This window comes from Dreissena polymorpha, chromosome 1 (genome assembly GCF_020536995.1).
Source record: "Dreissena polymorpha isolate Duluth1 chromosome 1, UMN_Dpol_1.0, whole genome shotgun sequence".
In the NCBI taxonomy this organism is placed as follows: Eukaryota; Metazoa; Mollusca; class Bivalvia; order Myida; family Dreissenidae; genus Dreissena; species Dreissena polymorpha.
In genome coordinates, this window is record NC_068355.1 from 106,558,026 (window position 1) to 106,575,509 (window position 17,484).

The following is a 17,484-nucleotide window of genomic DNA, read 5'->3' on the forward strand; positions in this document are numbered from 1 at the left end:
CTGGATAAACACAACAATTACTGAAAAAACTGTGACAATTGTTGGATAAAAACGACATATAATTTGAAAATACAGGTACATTGTACAATGTATTGACTAAATTAACATAAAATTTAAAATACAGGTACAAAGAATACTTTTACAAAGAATAGGTTCCTAAAATATTCCTTAACAGTTGACATTTTTACATTTTAATACAGTCAGTTATTTAATTCTGGAAGAACTGACAATTGATGCCAATGCCTGTTTATTTAAAAAATATTGTATGTGCTTTAATATCATACAATGATGAATGTTTGTCCAAAAGTAAAAATGCCATGAATGGACAGGAAAAACTTCAGTCAAATAATACATCAAAACTTGGTCCATAATATTGTGAATTTTTGCCATCTAGTGATACTAGTTAACACTTTTTATACAGTTATCAAACAACATATCAATGCCTCTCAAACAAACCTGTATATGAATATGTATCAACAAAGATGAACTTCTGTAATGCAGAATTCTGACACCACATTTTCCTGGCATGAAAGGTCCTGACCAATAAAATGTTAGCAAAATTCTGTAAGGACAAGCCTCCAATAACACTGACAAAAGGGACAAATAAATCAATAGGGTATTTCACCAACATGAATCATCTGAAGACCAGTGACTAATTTTGTGCAGACAGATTAGCCATGAAGTAAGTTTTTCCTCCAAAATGTGTCTTAAATCCATTCATTGAATTTCACAACTGATACCTTATATTCTTGTTATAATAATATGAATAGATTTCCAAAAGTTATGTGACATCCAAATGTAGTAATTAAATATAACTGATAATTTGAGCCTCTTTCTGGAACAAACTTGTCTTACTGTCAATGCAAGAAGACTGCACAGGCTAATCTTGGTATCCAGTTCCTCCACAACGAGGCTTTTATTTCTACTAATTTTTGCTACACTCTGCCTGCTAGCGTGTAAATATGGTACTCGCTAGGCTGGGATCTTCCCATCACATTGTCCCAGAGATAGGAGGTCTACTGACTCAGCTCTTGGTCTGAACTGCTTTCTTTCCTTTCTGGAACAAGAGCTTGTCACAGTAGTGCCAAATCCCCGCCGAAATGTGTTTGCTTCTATGACAACATTTGTTTTAGAGAGTAGAATAATATTTGTAAAAACAAATAAAGGGAGATAATTCATTATGCTCCGGACAAAAATTTACTTTGAAATTAAATAAAGGGAGATAATTCAAACACTAAGGTAGATAGAGTTATGGTTCTTAGTCACTGCACTTCTCCTAGTTGCCATCTGTTTATATTTCAAGTTTCAAGTAAATCCCTTCAGTAGATTTAGAGTTATGCTCCGGACAAAAATTTACTTTGAAGTTATATAAAAGGGGAGATAATTCAAAAACTAAGGTAGATAGAGTTATGGTTCTTAGTCACTGCACTTTTCCTACTTGACATCTGTTTATATTTCAAGTTTCAAGTAAATCCCTTAAGTGGATTTAGAGTTATGCTTCGAACAAAAATTTACTTTAAAGTTATATAAAAGGGGAGATAATTCAAAAACTAAGGTAGATAGAGTTATGGTTCTTAGTCACTGCACTTTTCCTACTTGCCATCTGTTTATATTTCAAGTTTCATGTAAATCCCTTCAGTAGATTTAGAGTTATGCTTCGGACAAAAAATTACTTTAAAATTATATAAAAGAGGAGATTATTTAAAAACTAAAGTAGATAGAGTTGTGGTTCTTGGTCACTGCACTTCTCCTAGTTGCCATCTGTTTATATTTCAAGTTTCAAGTAAATCCCTTTCGTATAATTAGAGTTATGCTCCGGACAAAAATGTACTTTAAAGTTATATAAAAGGGGAGATAATTCAAAAACTAAGGTAGATAGAGTTATGGTTCTTGGTCACTGCACTTCTTCTAGTTGCCATCTGTTTATATTCTAAGTTTAAAGTAAATCCATTGAATAGATTTGGAGTTATGCTCCGGACAAAGTTTCAGATGGACGGACAGGACCAATTACTATATCCCCTCCGAAAAAAAATTCGGCGCGGATAATAAAGATACAAAAAGCTCATGTTTGAAACTTCAAGTCAGTTTTCATGACCTTGCTTTAGTTCTGGGTCCAGCTTTATTTACATCTGCCGAGTCTCACAGACAACACAATAGAAAGTCCTTGTTTGACTGTCATTATTGTATTTGTAGAATTTGCATAGAAAAGTTTGTGACTTAAATGTTTATATTTTGGAGGAGCATTAGAATTGGTCCTTGGTCCCTATAATTTCAGAAATAATGTATCCCAAAATGATCAGGAATTACATATCCCTAAATGATCAGGAATAACATATCCTAAAATGATCAGAAATTACATATCCCTAAATTATAAGGAATGATATATCCCTAAATAATCAGGAATAACATGTATAAATGATCAGGAATTATGTATCCCTAAATGATCAGGAATTACATATCCTTAAATGATCATGAATCACATATTCTTAAATGATCAGAAATAACATATTCCTTACTGATCAGGAATTATGTATCCCTAAATGAAAAGAAATGATCTATCCCTAAATAATCCGGAATTACAGATCCCTAAATTACCTATCCCTCAAGGATCAGGAATTACATGACCTTAAATGAGTGGGAATAACATATCCCTAAATGATCAGAAAATATGTATCCCTAAATGATCAGGAATTACATATTCCTTTATGATCAGAAATTACATATCCCATAATGATTAGGAATAAGGCATCTATATTGTGATTGGGAATAACATATCCGCTATAATGATCAAAAATTACATATCCCTAAATGATCAGAAATAACATATCATTAAATGATAAGGAATGATCTATCCCTAAATGATCAGGAATTACATATCCCTTTATGATCAGGAATTACATATCCCTTAATGATCAGGACTGGGAATAACATATCTCTATAATGATCAGAAATTACATATCCCTAAATGATCAGGAATACAGTATCCCTTAAAGATCAGAAATAACATAACCCTAAATGATCAGGATGACATATACCTAAATGAAAAGAAAATATTTGTCCCTTAATGATAAGAAATTATGTATCCTTAAATGATCAGAAATAGCGTATCCCTAAATGATCAGGAATAACTATTCCCTATATATCAGGAATTACATATTCTTAAATGGTTAGAGATGACCTATGCCTCAATGAGCAGGAATTATGTATCCCTTATGCATCCCTTAATGATCAGGAATATTGAATCCCTAAATAATCAGGAATTACATATCCCTCAATGATAAGGAATTTTGTATCCCTAAATGATTAGAAATAAGCTATCCCTAAACTATCAGGAATCATGAATCCATAAATGATCAATTTTTTATTTTTATTTTATAATTTATCATGATTTCGGATATAAATTTTCTGATACTTTTTCCCCATTTATATCCAGACTGATTGATGTTGCGGGAAAACATGATCCCTGATGATCAGTTATTAAATATCCCTGAATGATCATGAATTACGTATATATAAATGATCAGAAATTATCTTTCCCCTTTATGATAAGGAAGTACATATCCCTAAATAATCCGGTATTATATATCCCTATCATGATCAGAAATCAACCTAAATGATCACATATTACATATCCCTAAATGAACAGCAACTAAGTATCCCTAAAAGATCAGGAATTATTTATCCCTTTAATGATCAGGAATTAAATATCCCCAAGTGATCAAGAAATTACATATCCTTAAATGAGCAGGAATTACACATCCCTAAATAATCAGGAATAACATATCCCTAATAATCAGGAATTACATTTCCCTATAAGGATCAGGAATAAGGTATCTGCAGACACATTTTTACAAAGTAACGTTAAAGGCAACAAGAGATTGCCAAGCAATATGGTCCCCTACCGGTGAAACTCCACCATTGTCAGTAAAAAAAATAATATTTTATTTTATTTGTTGCCATAGCAACCAGAATTTTTGACGTAGGCACAAAATGAAATGACGTGCATAATCTCCATATTGCCATCTATCCATGTTTCAAGTTTCATGAAATAATATTAAGAACTTTTAAAGTTATCGCAGGATCCAGAAAAGTGTGACGGACTGACTGACACACTGACAGACAGACTGAAAGACGGAGTACAAACCATAAGTCCCTGCCGGTTTCACCGGTAGGGGACAAAAAATAACTCAATTTCAAAAGGCCTGCTTTGAATTTGATGATATGTATTCAGATCGCAAAGTAAAACAGCTTGTGCTGAACAAACTGACACAACACTCACCTGCGCTTGTTTGATTTTCTTTTTCAAGGTGTCCACATCCACAGACGTGTTATTCGTTTTCGCTTTTTTAGTATCTGATGGCTTCTCCTCAGGAGGAATGAAAGCCTTTGCCCTCTCCTTCTGACGTTTCTCAGAGTTATCATGCTCCCTGGCCTGTTAAAGAATTGTGTTACATGTGTTCAGAATATTTTAATTTAAATAGAAATTATCTATTGAAAAACAAATATCTGTCATATGCCTTCACAAGATAACAATTCAGAATGATATTTATCAGTTTCTTTTGTAATGGAAAATAAATTTGTAGGGTGAGATATGAAAATATTGTACATAAATATCAATTTTAAAATGTTAAGCACATTCAATAGTTTTATGTTAAATCGCAAGATTCAAAATTACTATTATGATTGCGATATCCAAACTGATTGCCATTACAATGTCATCATGCAATAGGCATTCCTGATTTCTGTAATATCATTATCATTCATGGGACATTCATTTTGGTTGATTTGTTGGTTGACAGATTATTATCATTTATGGGACATTTATTTTGGTTGATTTGTGGGTTGACGGATTATTATCATTCATGGGACATTCATTTTGGTTGATTTGTGGGTTGACAGATTATTATCATTTATGGGACATTCATTTTGGTTGATTTGTGGGTTGACGGATTATTATCATTCATAGGACATTAATTTTGGTTGATTTGTGGGTTGACATATCATTATCATTCATGGGACATTCATTTTGGTTGTTCGTGGGTTGACAGATTATTATCATTCATGGGACATTCACTTTGGTTGATTTGTGGGTTGACGGATCATTATTATTCATGGAACATTAATTTGTGTTGATTTTGTGGGTCAACCAATCCATAAATTTAACATTTACACATAGGAAAATGACCTGTGCAAATTCCTACTTTTTCCCCCCAATAAAACTATACAAAAGTAATTTGTATAAAAAAAAAATATGCTTACCAATATAAATAATATAACAGTATATAGCAGACTAACCCTTTTTTCTGCCTGTTTGCGTGCCTTTCTCTCCGGTTCTTTCAGGAAATACTCTCCAGTCTCCAGTTCCTTATCAATCTGAAGATCACAACACACATGTAAACCATACTGCATCAAAATATAATGCTCTGGAAACCCTGACTGATAAGCAAATGTAAATAACATCATCATGGCAAAATAATGATGTCAAGTACCGAGCACTTTCTGATATAAAAAAAATATGACCATATATATGTGTGTACACGTAGACTGGTATGAAACTACACACATGTATAATGCTGACAAAAAATACTTTAATAAATAACAAAATGTAAACAAGAAACCGTCGGAGACAGGGTGATGCTCCCCAAAGGTTTTTTGTCACAATATTGCACTATATATTCAGATAAAAGGAAACGTCTTGAGGGCACAGTAGTTGGGGGGGACAATAATTTTTTTATATAAAATTTCAAAGGGCCATAACTCTGTGAACAAGAGCACCGCCTTGCGGGTGCAGACCGCTCATCTATTTTTCTTTAAAAGGTGAAGGGACCTATCTCAATACTTCAATAAAACAAGAGCACCGCCTTGCGCGGGTGCAGGCTGCTCATCTATTTTCTTTTTAAAGGTGAAGGGACTCTCAATTTCAATCACAAAAGAGGGAAGGAGGGAGGGGTGGAGAAAAGAGGGGTGTATAGTGTGTGGGTGTGGACATTTTTTACATTATCTTCCAAAAATGCGGAAGAAAAAATGCAATTTTTTTTTTGTTTTTTCGGGGGGGGGGGGGGGGGGGGGGGGGGGGGATTTCAAAAATAACAAGAAATATCTTTAAAATAGATATACGGCGTAAATAGTTTAATGAATGAGATCAAGGATAGCGAATGTCTTTTTCTGTGCAGTTCTTAGCTGCATCACACGCAGTACGGAATGTTACGGGGAGTTTTCGCGGCTTATTTTACATTATAACATATTGCTGGTCATAAACCTATAGATACAAAACAGAAAACCAAAAGAAGAATGGAAGTGAAATTTAAACATATGAGTCAACCGGCCACACGAGAACAAACCTGTTTTAGTGGTCTGTCGGGCATTGCTATTTGATTCGATTATTAACAGTATCGAGAATCATCGTGCTCATGCTTAAAGTGATATTATGGGCATTTTGCACTGTTGAATTGAGCTGAAAAGAATTAACAGGTCAAAATAGTTAGTTAAAATGTGGTTACTGATCAATTATCTGCAACTCACCTTGCTACCAGTTGTTTATAAAAATATAATTTATATTCGATATTCTTACGTGACCCACCCAGTCCTGTAAGCCGAAATGATCCGTAAAACAATATTGTGTCTTTGTGTCGTATGAACAAATCTGCACTAAAACTAAATTTAGGTTCAACTCGTAAACGCATGATCAGTTGTCAAACGAAAGTACGGTTAATATTGAAATGCATTATTTTTCTCTTTCTGGTATATTGTTTTAGTTTGTTGATGCTGCATTAATTACTATAAGTGTATATGAAGTAGAAACATCAAAAATAATCAACGGTTGCGATAGACACCTATAAACTGTTACATGCTCATAATATCACTTTAGTACATTAGGCAATATATTGGAATAATTATTGTTAAATTTATTAAAAATAATATTTATCATTGTATTGTTGAAAACACATTAAGAATCTATTATTGACATACCATAATTATATTGCTGAATATCTTCTTTTAACATATTTCTGGTCTAAAGAAAATTCCAGGTCACCTAGTTCACGGATAGCGTCTTTATTATATAACGATTATTTTACTGACCGCGAACTCCGGTGATGACCTGTATATAAACTCTGAATGTCCGCGACTTGACCCGAAACCTCGCGGGTTGAAATGCAATTCTTTAAAGTGAGGCCTCGCTTCCACTGCTCTTTATACTTTTACATGTTAACATGTTGACAGGAATAACGAAGTAAGTACTAAATATGAGAACATAGCCTTTTAAGTATAAACGCTTTTGCGCTGGTAATACTCTGAAAATAAAAGGTGTACGCACAAACTGTATTGATGTCGAGAATTGAGTGTAAAACTGTTCTATCTATTAAGCCTTTTCATTAGAGATAAAATTGTTTCATACAGCAGAACAGTGTTACAAAGACGCGGATATGTTTCCAATGTTCTGGTGGTATACTCAAATCAGCCAATGGAATAAATGAAGTGTATTCATTCGTACCTAGCCGCGGGAAATTTTATTTGAATTTTATTGGACACTTACAAAGGTCAAGTCAGGGTGAAAAGCTGGCTTATGCAGCTTACGCCGAAAAAAAACAAGGGCTGTTTGTAAAACATGCATGCCCCCCTATATGAGCTATAAGTTGTTGTAGCAGCCATTGTGTGAATACGTTTTTTGTCACTGTGAACAGTTGTGGTGGTGGTGGTTGGTGGGTTGGTGGGTGGGGTGGGGTGGGGTGACTGGGTGGGTGTAGTAGTAGTAGTAGTAGTAGTAGTAGTAGTAGTAGTAGTAGTTGAGTAGTAGTAGAGTAGTAGTAGTAGCAGCAGCAGCTGCAGCAGCAGCAGCAGCAGCTGCAGTAGTAGTAGTAGTAGTAGTAGTAGTAGTAGTAGTATGCATTACAAAAATGCAGTTAGCCTAACATTCGGTAAAATTTAAATATATTACAAGGGAGGCAAATGCTGTAACAAATATGGGCTGTCCGTTGTAGTGGCAGCCATTGTGTGAATACGATTTTTGTCACTGTGACCTTGACCTTTGACCTAGTGACCTGAAAATCAAAAGGGGTCATCTTCAAGTCACGATCAATGTACCTAAGAAGTGTCATGATCCTAGGCAAAAGCGTTCTTGAGTTATCATCCGAAAATCATTTTACTATTTCGGGTCACCGTGACCTTGACCTTTGACCTTGTGACCTCAAAATCAATAGGGGTCATCTGCAAGTCATGATCAATCTACCTATGAAGTTTCATGATCCTAGGCGTATGCGTTCTTGAGTTATCATTCAAAAACCATTTTACTATTTCTGGTCACCTAGACCTTGACCTTTGACCTAGTGACCTCAAAATCAATAGGGGTCATCTGGGAGTCATGATCAATGTACCTATAAAGTTTCATGATCCTAGGCCCAAGCGTTCTTGAGTTATCGTCTGACAACCACCTGGTCGGACCGACAGACCGACCGACATGAGCAAAGCAATGTACCCCCTCTTCTTCGAAGGGGGGCATAAAAATTGGGGGGTGGGTGGGGTGGGGGGGGGGTATAGTGTGAGGGTGTGGTGGTCATTTGTGAGATGATCTTTAAAAAAAAAAAAATTAGGGGGGGGGGGGGGGGGGGGGGGAGGGCACGGGGGATGGTTTGGGTGGAGTCTATTGTGGTATGTCAGGTAAGAGTAGTTTTGTCAAAGTATCAATCAAATCTAATCATAAATAAAGAAGTTATGGCAATTTTAGCAAAATTTAATAATTTGACCTTGAGAGTCAAGGTCATTCAAAGGTCAAGGTAAAATTCAACTTGCCAGGTACAGTAACCTCATGATAGCAGGTATGTATTTGAAGTTTGAAAGCAATAGCCTTGATACTTTAGAAGTAAAGTGGATCGAAACACAAAATTTAACCATATATTCAAAGTTACTAAGTCAAAAAAGGGCCATAATTCCGTAAAAATGACAACCAGAGTTATGCAACTTGTCCTTTTACTGTACCCTTATGATAGTTTGTGAGTGTTCCAAGTATGAAAGCAATATCTATGATACTTTAGGGGTAAAGTGGACCAAAACACAAAACTTAACCAAATTTTCAATTTTCTAAGTATAAAGGGCCCATAATTCCGTCCAAATGCCAGTCAGAGTTACATAACTTTGCCTGCACAGTCCCCTTATGAAAGTTAAAAAGTGTTGCAAGTATGAAAGCAATAGCTTTGATACTGTAGGAATAAAGTGGACCTAAACACAAAACTTAACCAAATTTTCAATTTTCTAAGTATAAAAAGGGCACATAATTCTGTCAAAATGCCAGTCAGAGTTACATAACTTTGCCTGCACAGTCCCCTTATGATAGTTAGTAAGTGTTGCAAGTATGAAAGCAATAGCTTTGATACTTAAGGAATAAAATGGACCTAAACACAAAACTTAACCAAAATTTTCAATTTTCTAAGTATAAAAAGGGCACATAATTCTGTCAAAATGCACACCAGAGTTATCTAACTTTGCCTGCCCAGTTCCCTCATGATAGTAAGTAAGTGTACCAAGTTTGAATGCTATAGCATTGATACTTTCTGAGAAAAGTGGACCTAAACGCAAAACTTAACCGGAAGCCGACGCCTACGCCAAGGTGATGACAATAGCTCATTTTTTTTTTTCAAAAAAATAGATGAAATAAAAAGACGGAGTGGTGGGGTGGAGAGGGGTGTATAGTGTGGGGTGTGGTCATTTATTACATTATCTTCCAAAAAAAAATCCAAAAATAATAATATTTAAAAAAAAATTGGGGGACGGGGAATCTTGGGTGGGATAGTTGGACGCTCTCAAAAATAAAATAAATATTTTTGTTTTTTGTAACCATGTTTCAAAAAAAAAAGAAAAAATTCTGGGGGGGGGGCATGGGAGATGGTTTGGGTGGAGTCTATTGTAGTATGTCAGGTAAGAGTTGTTTTGTCAAAGTATCAATTAAATCTGATCATTAATAACGAAGTCATGGCAATTTTAGCAAAATTTAATTATTTGACTTTGAGAGTCAAGGTCATTCAAAAGTCAAGGTAAAATTCAACTTGCCAGGTACAGTACCCTCATGATAGTTTGAAAGTATTTGAAGTTTGAAAGCAATAGCCTTGATACTTTAGAAGTAAAGTGGATGCAAACACAAAATTTAACCATATATTCAAAGTTACTAAGTCAAAAAAGGGCCATCATTCCGTCAAAATGACAACCAGAGTTATGCAACTTGTCCTGTACAGTCCCCTTATGATAGTTTGCGAGTGTTCCAAGTCTGAAAGCAACAGCTATGATACTTCAGGAGTAAAGTGGACCAAAACACAAAACTTAACGAATTTTTCAATTGTCTAAGTATAAAGGGGCCATAATTCTTTCAAAATGCCAGTCAGAGTTACAAAACTTTGCCTGCACAGTCCCCTTATGATAGTTAGTAAGTGTCGCAAGTATGAAAGCAATAGCTTTGATACTTTAGGAATAAAGCGGACCTAAACACTAAACTTTAAATTTTCTAAGTATAAAAAGGGCATATAATTCTGTCAAAATGCATGCCAGAGTTATCTAACTTTGCCTGCCCATTTCCTCATGATAGTAAGTAAGTGTACCAAGTTTGAATGCTATAGCTTTGATACTTTATGAGAAAAGTGGACCTAAACACAAAACTTAACCGGACGCCAACGCCAAGGTGATGACAATAGTTCATAAATTTTTTTCAAAAAATAGATGAGCTAAAAATCATCAGACCAGAACCTGCTGATAATATGCACATCTCCTTTTGGTAGTGAAGCTTCCCATAAAGTTTCATTGAATTCCAGTCATAAGTTGCTGAGAAATAGCCCAAACAAGAATTGCACTATATGTACAGTTAATGGAAAATTTCAAAGGGCCATAACTCTGTGAAAAATCATCCGACCAGAACCCGCTGATAATATGCACATCTCCTCTTGGTAGTGAAGCTTCCCATAAAGTTTCATTGAATTCCGGTCATAAGTTGCTGAGAAATAGCCCGGACAAGAATTGCACTATATATACAGTTAATGGAAAATTTCAAAGGGCCATAACTCTGTGAAAAATCATCCGACCAGAACCCACTGATAATATGCACATCTCCTCTTGGTAATGGAGCTTCCCATAAAGTTTCATTGAATTCCGGTCATTAGTTGCTGAGAAATAGCCCGGACAAAAATTGTGCATGGACGGACACACGGACGGACAGACGAAGCGGCGACTATATGCTCCCCCCCCAAATAAATTTTGGGGGAGCATAAAAAAAATCTTCAAGTCTCTCTCTTTTTTTCATAAAAAATGATAAGTCTGTAAAATTGTCACAAAAGACATGTTTAAAGACCATATTGGACAGTCAATTTTTAGTGAACACTGAAATAATTGAAATGAAACACATTGATTCATTTAAACACAATAATTGTATTGCTGGTACGTGTAATTAGAAAAAAAGTGATTTAAATCCCATTGATTTAATTATGACAGGTATACCAATACAAACAAAAATAAAATTTGCACCAAAACTGTCGGACCTAAGAGACAAACAATACGATGATTTGATTCTTGAAAAGATGTTTGAACCACTTTTGGTGGATATAAACAAATATAAAATGAAATGAAAAAAGTTGAACATGTCAAACAGAGATTTCATTTGATAACCATACAAAAAAAACCATCATGTTGTGCATCAGTATGCATGCTGTTGCGTATAAGTATTCTCAGTGGTTTTGACAATCCAGATTTTTGAACTGGTCTGCAGGTAAGAACATATATATATTTTAATACAGGTGTCCAGTTGTACAAATGTGTGTATGTACCTTGCTCTCTGGTTGTGGAGGTGGGAAGGGCGTGTACGGTTTCTTCTCTCTCTTATTCTTGGGTTGTTTACGTTTGCTGATGTTCTTAGACTTGAACTTTGGCAGAAACCTCTCCCAGTTCTCATTCTTCAGCTCTGGGTCTTTAGCCAGCTCTTTCTTTATCATTAATGTCTGTGCATGGAGGAGTCAATAATTACTAATCAAACATAACTGGTCTGCACGGTATTGACTCAAAATGTTAGGCAAGCAAGTTTAAGGGCACATGTTAACAACAAATTCCATTTATAAAACAAGTTTTCATTTTGAAACAAAACCTGTTTGCAAAAAGGATTTAGATTAAAAGCAACTGTACTAAAACTATAAGGCCATTTAAAGAACATTAAGATCAAGTGCTCAACAATTCCTAAGACGAATTGGCTGAGTAATGAACTTGGTCTAGATATTATGGTTATAAATATGAATTGTACTTTGGTAAAGATATATGAACTAGGTTAAGGACGTAAACATACATCCATCATAAAAAATGGTCCCCATGGCATGCAATTTTTTCAGCCGATTATCTTGACTGCCATTTTATGTGAACAAACATACATTTATAAATATGAAAAGTTTGGGGACCATGCCGGGAAATTTTAAAAAGTAAAGAGAGCTGAAATAAAAACGTGTATAAAAAATGGAAAAAAATTTGAAATAGCCTGATTGAATATGGCTTTTCATTGAATTGGCCTCTATTTCATGTCAACAAACATAACAACAAATTTTGGTCAAGATTTGATGAAAACTGTATGAGTTAGAATAATTTTTTATTGAAATGTTTATATCACGAAACAAGTTCCAGTACTTGACAGGTTGAAGAACTGCACTTGTAGTTTGTTACGTAACAAACAAAGAATGCAAGTTTGCCCGGTTGGTATTATTCGTTCTATTTTAATGTTAAACAATGTATCAAAGTTAAATATACATGAATCAGTCCGTATTTTTTTGTTTACATATTCCTGGGTTGTCTGTCATTTTTTACCAAATCAAAGTTTTACACTTATCGTTTTTTATTGGACACAAGGACCGATAGTTTCAAGAATAATAGCAGACCAGAACAAATATTATCGGAAATGTCCCAGGTCCAACGTCTTTTGCATGGGTTGATAGAAACTGTTGGACTAGACAGTGGAAATGAAAATAGGTCAGAGATGGACATTAGTGAACTAGAATACCACCACTTTTGATGGTGGGAATATTATTTGAACTAATTTTGTTGGTCATACAAACTTTATTAAATATATTTAATCTATTCATAAAATCATAGAAAATACTTTACCTTTATATTATAAATTGGGTGAACATTTTTCATGGTGTCGATTACAATCTTTCGTACCTGGAACAACATCACAATTTTAACTACTATCAATTATAGGCAACATTTAAAATATGTACATTTCTTTTATACCTAATGATACGATATGACATTTCTGCAGTGAAATAACAGCAGTGAAAATAAACAAATTCACCGGTGAAAATAACAAATTTTCAGAACTCCTTTTTCTATTTTAAGATTTTCATAAATAATTTTATATACCCTACATTTTCTATGATCATGAGTGAATTAAAATCGACATACCACCGAATCAAACAAATTATATTTTTATTTTATGCTTTTTCACCGTTTATTTTCATTGTAAAAGAGTTTAACTGGAGAATTTTGCTGGTATAATGACGTCATTTCGTCACACTAAGGACATCATTTTGTGTTTTGAAATGTATTGAGGAACGCCACAAGAGAACGGATAACTTTTCAGCGAAAGGGAAAGAGCAGTTTATTATTTTCTTGAAAAAGGAGCATAAAAGAAATAGAACATTTGTTCATGTCAGTGTAAGATCATTTGTTATTTCACTCGTGATCATAGAACAACTATCCTCTATTTTCGACACAATAAATATATTTTCATTCCATCATTATCCATAACACAATATCTAGTAATTTTCAGAAATGTCATTCCCTTTTCCTATCATGTTTGTAGAACAGAGACCCAGTAAATATCAATAACAAGTCAACCATTCTTCGGTACGTACCTCTTTAATTCCTCTGTAGGAACCGAGTGTGGAGACCGTGTTCCCCTGTACTAGCACATAACAGTTGGTCAGCAACTCAACGGCCTAACAAAAGAATATTCAAAACATATATTTTCAAACAGTGAATCTGTCAATGACATTTGGTTTTGTAAGGTTACACAAACAAGAGCTGTCAGAGGACAGCACGCTTGACTATTTGAGTGCTTGACAGTATAACGTAAGCCATCATGGGGAAATTGTTCATATTTAATAATTTATTAGACGATCTTTCAAAAATAAGAAAAAGGAAAAAAAAATGGGGGGGGGATTCTGGGTTGGGGCGTGGGGTATTGTTTGGTGGAATCCATTGTGGTATTCAGGTAAGTGTTGTTTTGTCAAAGTATCAATAAAATCTGATCATAAATACAGAAGTTATGGCAATGTAACTAAAGTAATATGCATATTAAATGGAAAAAGGGCCATAATTCTTACAAAATGCTTGATGCAGTTGTCTGCTCTTGTTTATAGATTGGGGTCATGTTGGTAAAGAAGTTTGCAAAATATGAAAGCAATATGTCAAGGCACATTGAAAATATTTAAGGTGGTACACAATTTTTAACAAAGATTTATCAATAATATGCATATTCTAAGTGAAACAAGATGTGTTTGTGAAACACAATGTCCCCCTATATGACGTTTGACCTTAAGGATGACCTTGACCTTGTGAAGGATGACCTTGACCTTGACCTTTCACCACTCAAAATGTGCAGCTCCATGAGATACACATGCATGCCAAATATCAAGTTGCTATCTTCAATATTGCAAAAGTATTCATAAAATAAGCGATTTGGGCCACATATATTTGACCTCTGACCTTGAAGGATGACCTTGACCTTGACCTTTCACCACTCAAAATGTGCAGCTCCATGAGATACACATGCATGCCAAATATAAAGATGCTATCTTCAATATTGCAAAAATATTTATAAAATAAGCGATTTGGGCCACATATATTTGACCTCTGACCTTGAAGGATGACCTTGACCTTTCACCACTCAAAATGTGCAGCTCCATGAGATACACATGCATGCCAAATATCAAGTTGCTATCTTCAATATTGCAAAAGTATTCATAAAATGAGCGATTTTGGCCACATATATTTGACCTCTGACCTTGAAGGATGACCTTGACCTTTCACCACTCAAAATGTGCAGCTTCATGAGATACACATGCATGCCAAATATGAAGTTGCTATCTTCAATATAGCAAAAGTTATTGCAAAATGTTAAAGTTGGCGCAAACAAACCAACAGACCAACAGACAGGGCAAAAACAATATGTTCCCCCACTACTATAGTGGGGGACATAAAAAATGGCCATAATTGTTACAAAATGCTTGATACAGTTGTCTGCTCTTGTTTATAGGTTGGGGTCATGTTGGTAAAGAAATATGCAAAATATTAAAGCAATATGTCATTGAAGGGACATTGAAAATATTTGAGGTGGTACGCAAACTTTAACATAGATTTATCAATAATATGCATATTCTCAGCAGGGGTTGAAGAATTCACTTGACCGCTCGCATATGCGAGTGAAGTTGACGGTCGGGCGAGTATAATTTGTTAAATACTCGACCGACCGGGCGAGTGCTGTTTTTCAAGTTGAGAAATATAAATTCAGTTCCAGAACTTCTTCCACATCAATACAAATTGCGAACAATTTTTCGAGAAACAAAAAATACGTTTAGTCAGAAAGAAACTGCACTTTCGTTTTGACAATGAAAAATGACGTCACGGGCACAGTAAAAATAATTCTCGAAATAGGCTGCGCTCTTTTCGTCGTTGTCAGTGCTCTTAGCTAATCGATTAAAAGTGAATAAAACTGTTAAATGTATTGGTCATTCCGTGAATTTTAACGTAAATATCAATAAAACAATAATACATCACTGGTTAATTATAACACTTCTTATATTTTATTGAAAATAAACAGAAAATAATTATTAATAAACAGAATAATTCCGAATTTCGTGATCAGAAGCCTTAGGCAAAATGTACCATATTGTAACCGTTTGTCAATCAAGTGTGTCTTTCAGTAAAAGTTCGTCTGAAATATTAAAATGGAAAAGGGTTCTATTTTAAAATATCTGTAAGGTGGTGGCGACAGGGAACAAAAAGAATTAGAAAGGTCGTCAAAACGAGAAGCGGAAAGAATTGAGAAAAGAAAAGAGGTGCAGAAAACGTAAGGAAAGCAAATATAATCCATCTGATAATGTAGTTAATTTGTTTGCAGTTTAGTGTCACTATGTTAAGTAGGTTTAAATGGTTCTGGTTGATCATAACTATAAATATAGATATCTATTTTTTTTAATGCAGGGCAAGTAGATTAAAGTGACAGGCGAGTGGATTGTCAGGCCTACTCGCGAGTGGCTCTGGAAAAATTCTTCAACCCCTGTTCTCAGATATAATCAGGTAAATCAAACCAGAGTGAGAGTATTTTGTCTGCCTGCCTCTATGATATTAATATGAACAGCAGTGCAAAATTTCACAATGAAGATATTTTAAATCAGTAACAAGCGCTGTCACCATAGGATGACTTATGCCCCCTATAAACGCTTGATAGAAGTTATGAGCTTTTTTCGAAACCTAAACGCAGATTTCGAAACCTAAACGCGGACCCTTAGTTCAAGGACAAGGTCACAGGGGTCAAAATTTGTGTGCGTATGGAAAGGCCTTGTCCATATACACATACATACCACATATGAAGGTTATATCTCAAGGAACATAGAAGTTATGAGCATTTTTCAAAACCTAAACGCAGATTTCGAAACCTAAACGCGGACCCTAACTTCAAGGTCAAGGTCACAGGGGACAAAATTTTTGGGCGTATGAAAAGGCCTTGTCCATATACACATGCATACCAAATATGAAGGTTATATCTCAAGGGACATAGAAGTTATGATCATTTTTCAAAACCTAAACGCAGATTTCGAAACCTAAACGGGGACCCTAAGTTCAAGGTCAAGGTCACAGGGGTAAAAAAAATTGTGAGTATGGAAAGGCCTTGTCCATATACACATGCATACCAAATATGAAGGTTATATCTCAAGGGACATAGAAGTTAAGAGCATTTTTCGAAACCTAAACGCAAAGTGTGACGGAAAGACGGACAGACAGACAGACGGACGGACGGACAGTCCGATCACTATATGCCCCCTTTTCTTCGAAAGGGGGCATAAAAAGCTCTTGGGATATAATTCTGTCCCTCAAAAAAAGCCTTTTGCTTTTTTTTTATTTGAAGTATCCCAAAATACAGCCCTTTGTTATATATTTTTACCTCAACATGACCCTGCTTCCAACAGAGCCAATACTTGATTAATGATAAAAAATAATTATTTAATAGCTTTTTAAAATATAGAGATTGAATTTCATTTTTTCTCTTATGCATTTGTGTTCATGAAATTCTAAACATATCTATTGTCAATATTGGCCAGATTTGGTTTTAAAAATGTCACTTGGTTATGTTTAATCCGCATTATCATTTTTGTTTAATGTGCATTATCATTTTACGGTTGTAATGCCACAAGGACTAATGTCCTGGCAATTAGACTGCTATGTCTCATTTTAAACTGAAAAAAATGTAGT

The 17,484-nt window shown here is 34.7% G+C and overlaps 1 protein-coding gene across 1 annotated transcript in view; it reads right to left on the reverse strand.

The window, feature by feature from the left end:
- Nucleotides 1-346: 346 nt before the first annotated feature.
- The window catches only part of LOC127865209 (KRR1 small subunit processome component homolog), a 29,061-nt gene continuing 11,923 nt past the window's right edge, over nucleotides 347-17,484 (reverse strand). Inside the window, exons 5-10 of the mRNA XM_052405204.1 lie at nucleotides 13,866-13,949; nucleotides 13,114-13,170; nucleotides 11,799-11,969; nucleotides 5,296-5,373; nucleotides 4,280-4,432; nucleotides 347-1,057 (exon numbers count right to left, since the gene is read on the reverse strand). Coding sequence (XP_052261164.1) covers nucleotides 1,025-1,057; nucleotides 4,280-4,432; nucleotides 5,296-5,373; nucleotides 11,799-11,969; nucleotides 13,114-13,170; nucleotides 13,866-13,949 — 576 coding nt within the window. The 3' untranslated portion in view covers nucleotides 347-1,024. The remainder of the gene's footprint in view (nucleotides 1,058-4,279; nucleotides 4,433-5,295; nucleotides 5,374-11,798; nucleotides 11,970-13,113; nucleotides 13,171-13,865; nucleotides 13,950-17,484) is intronic.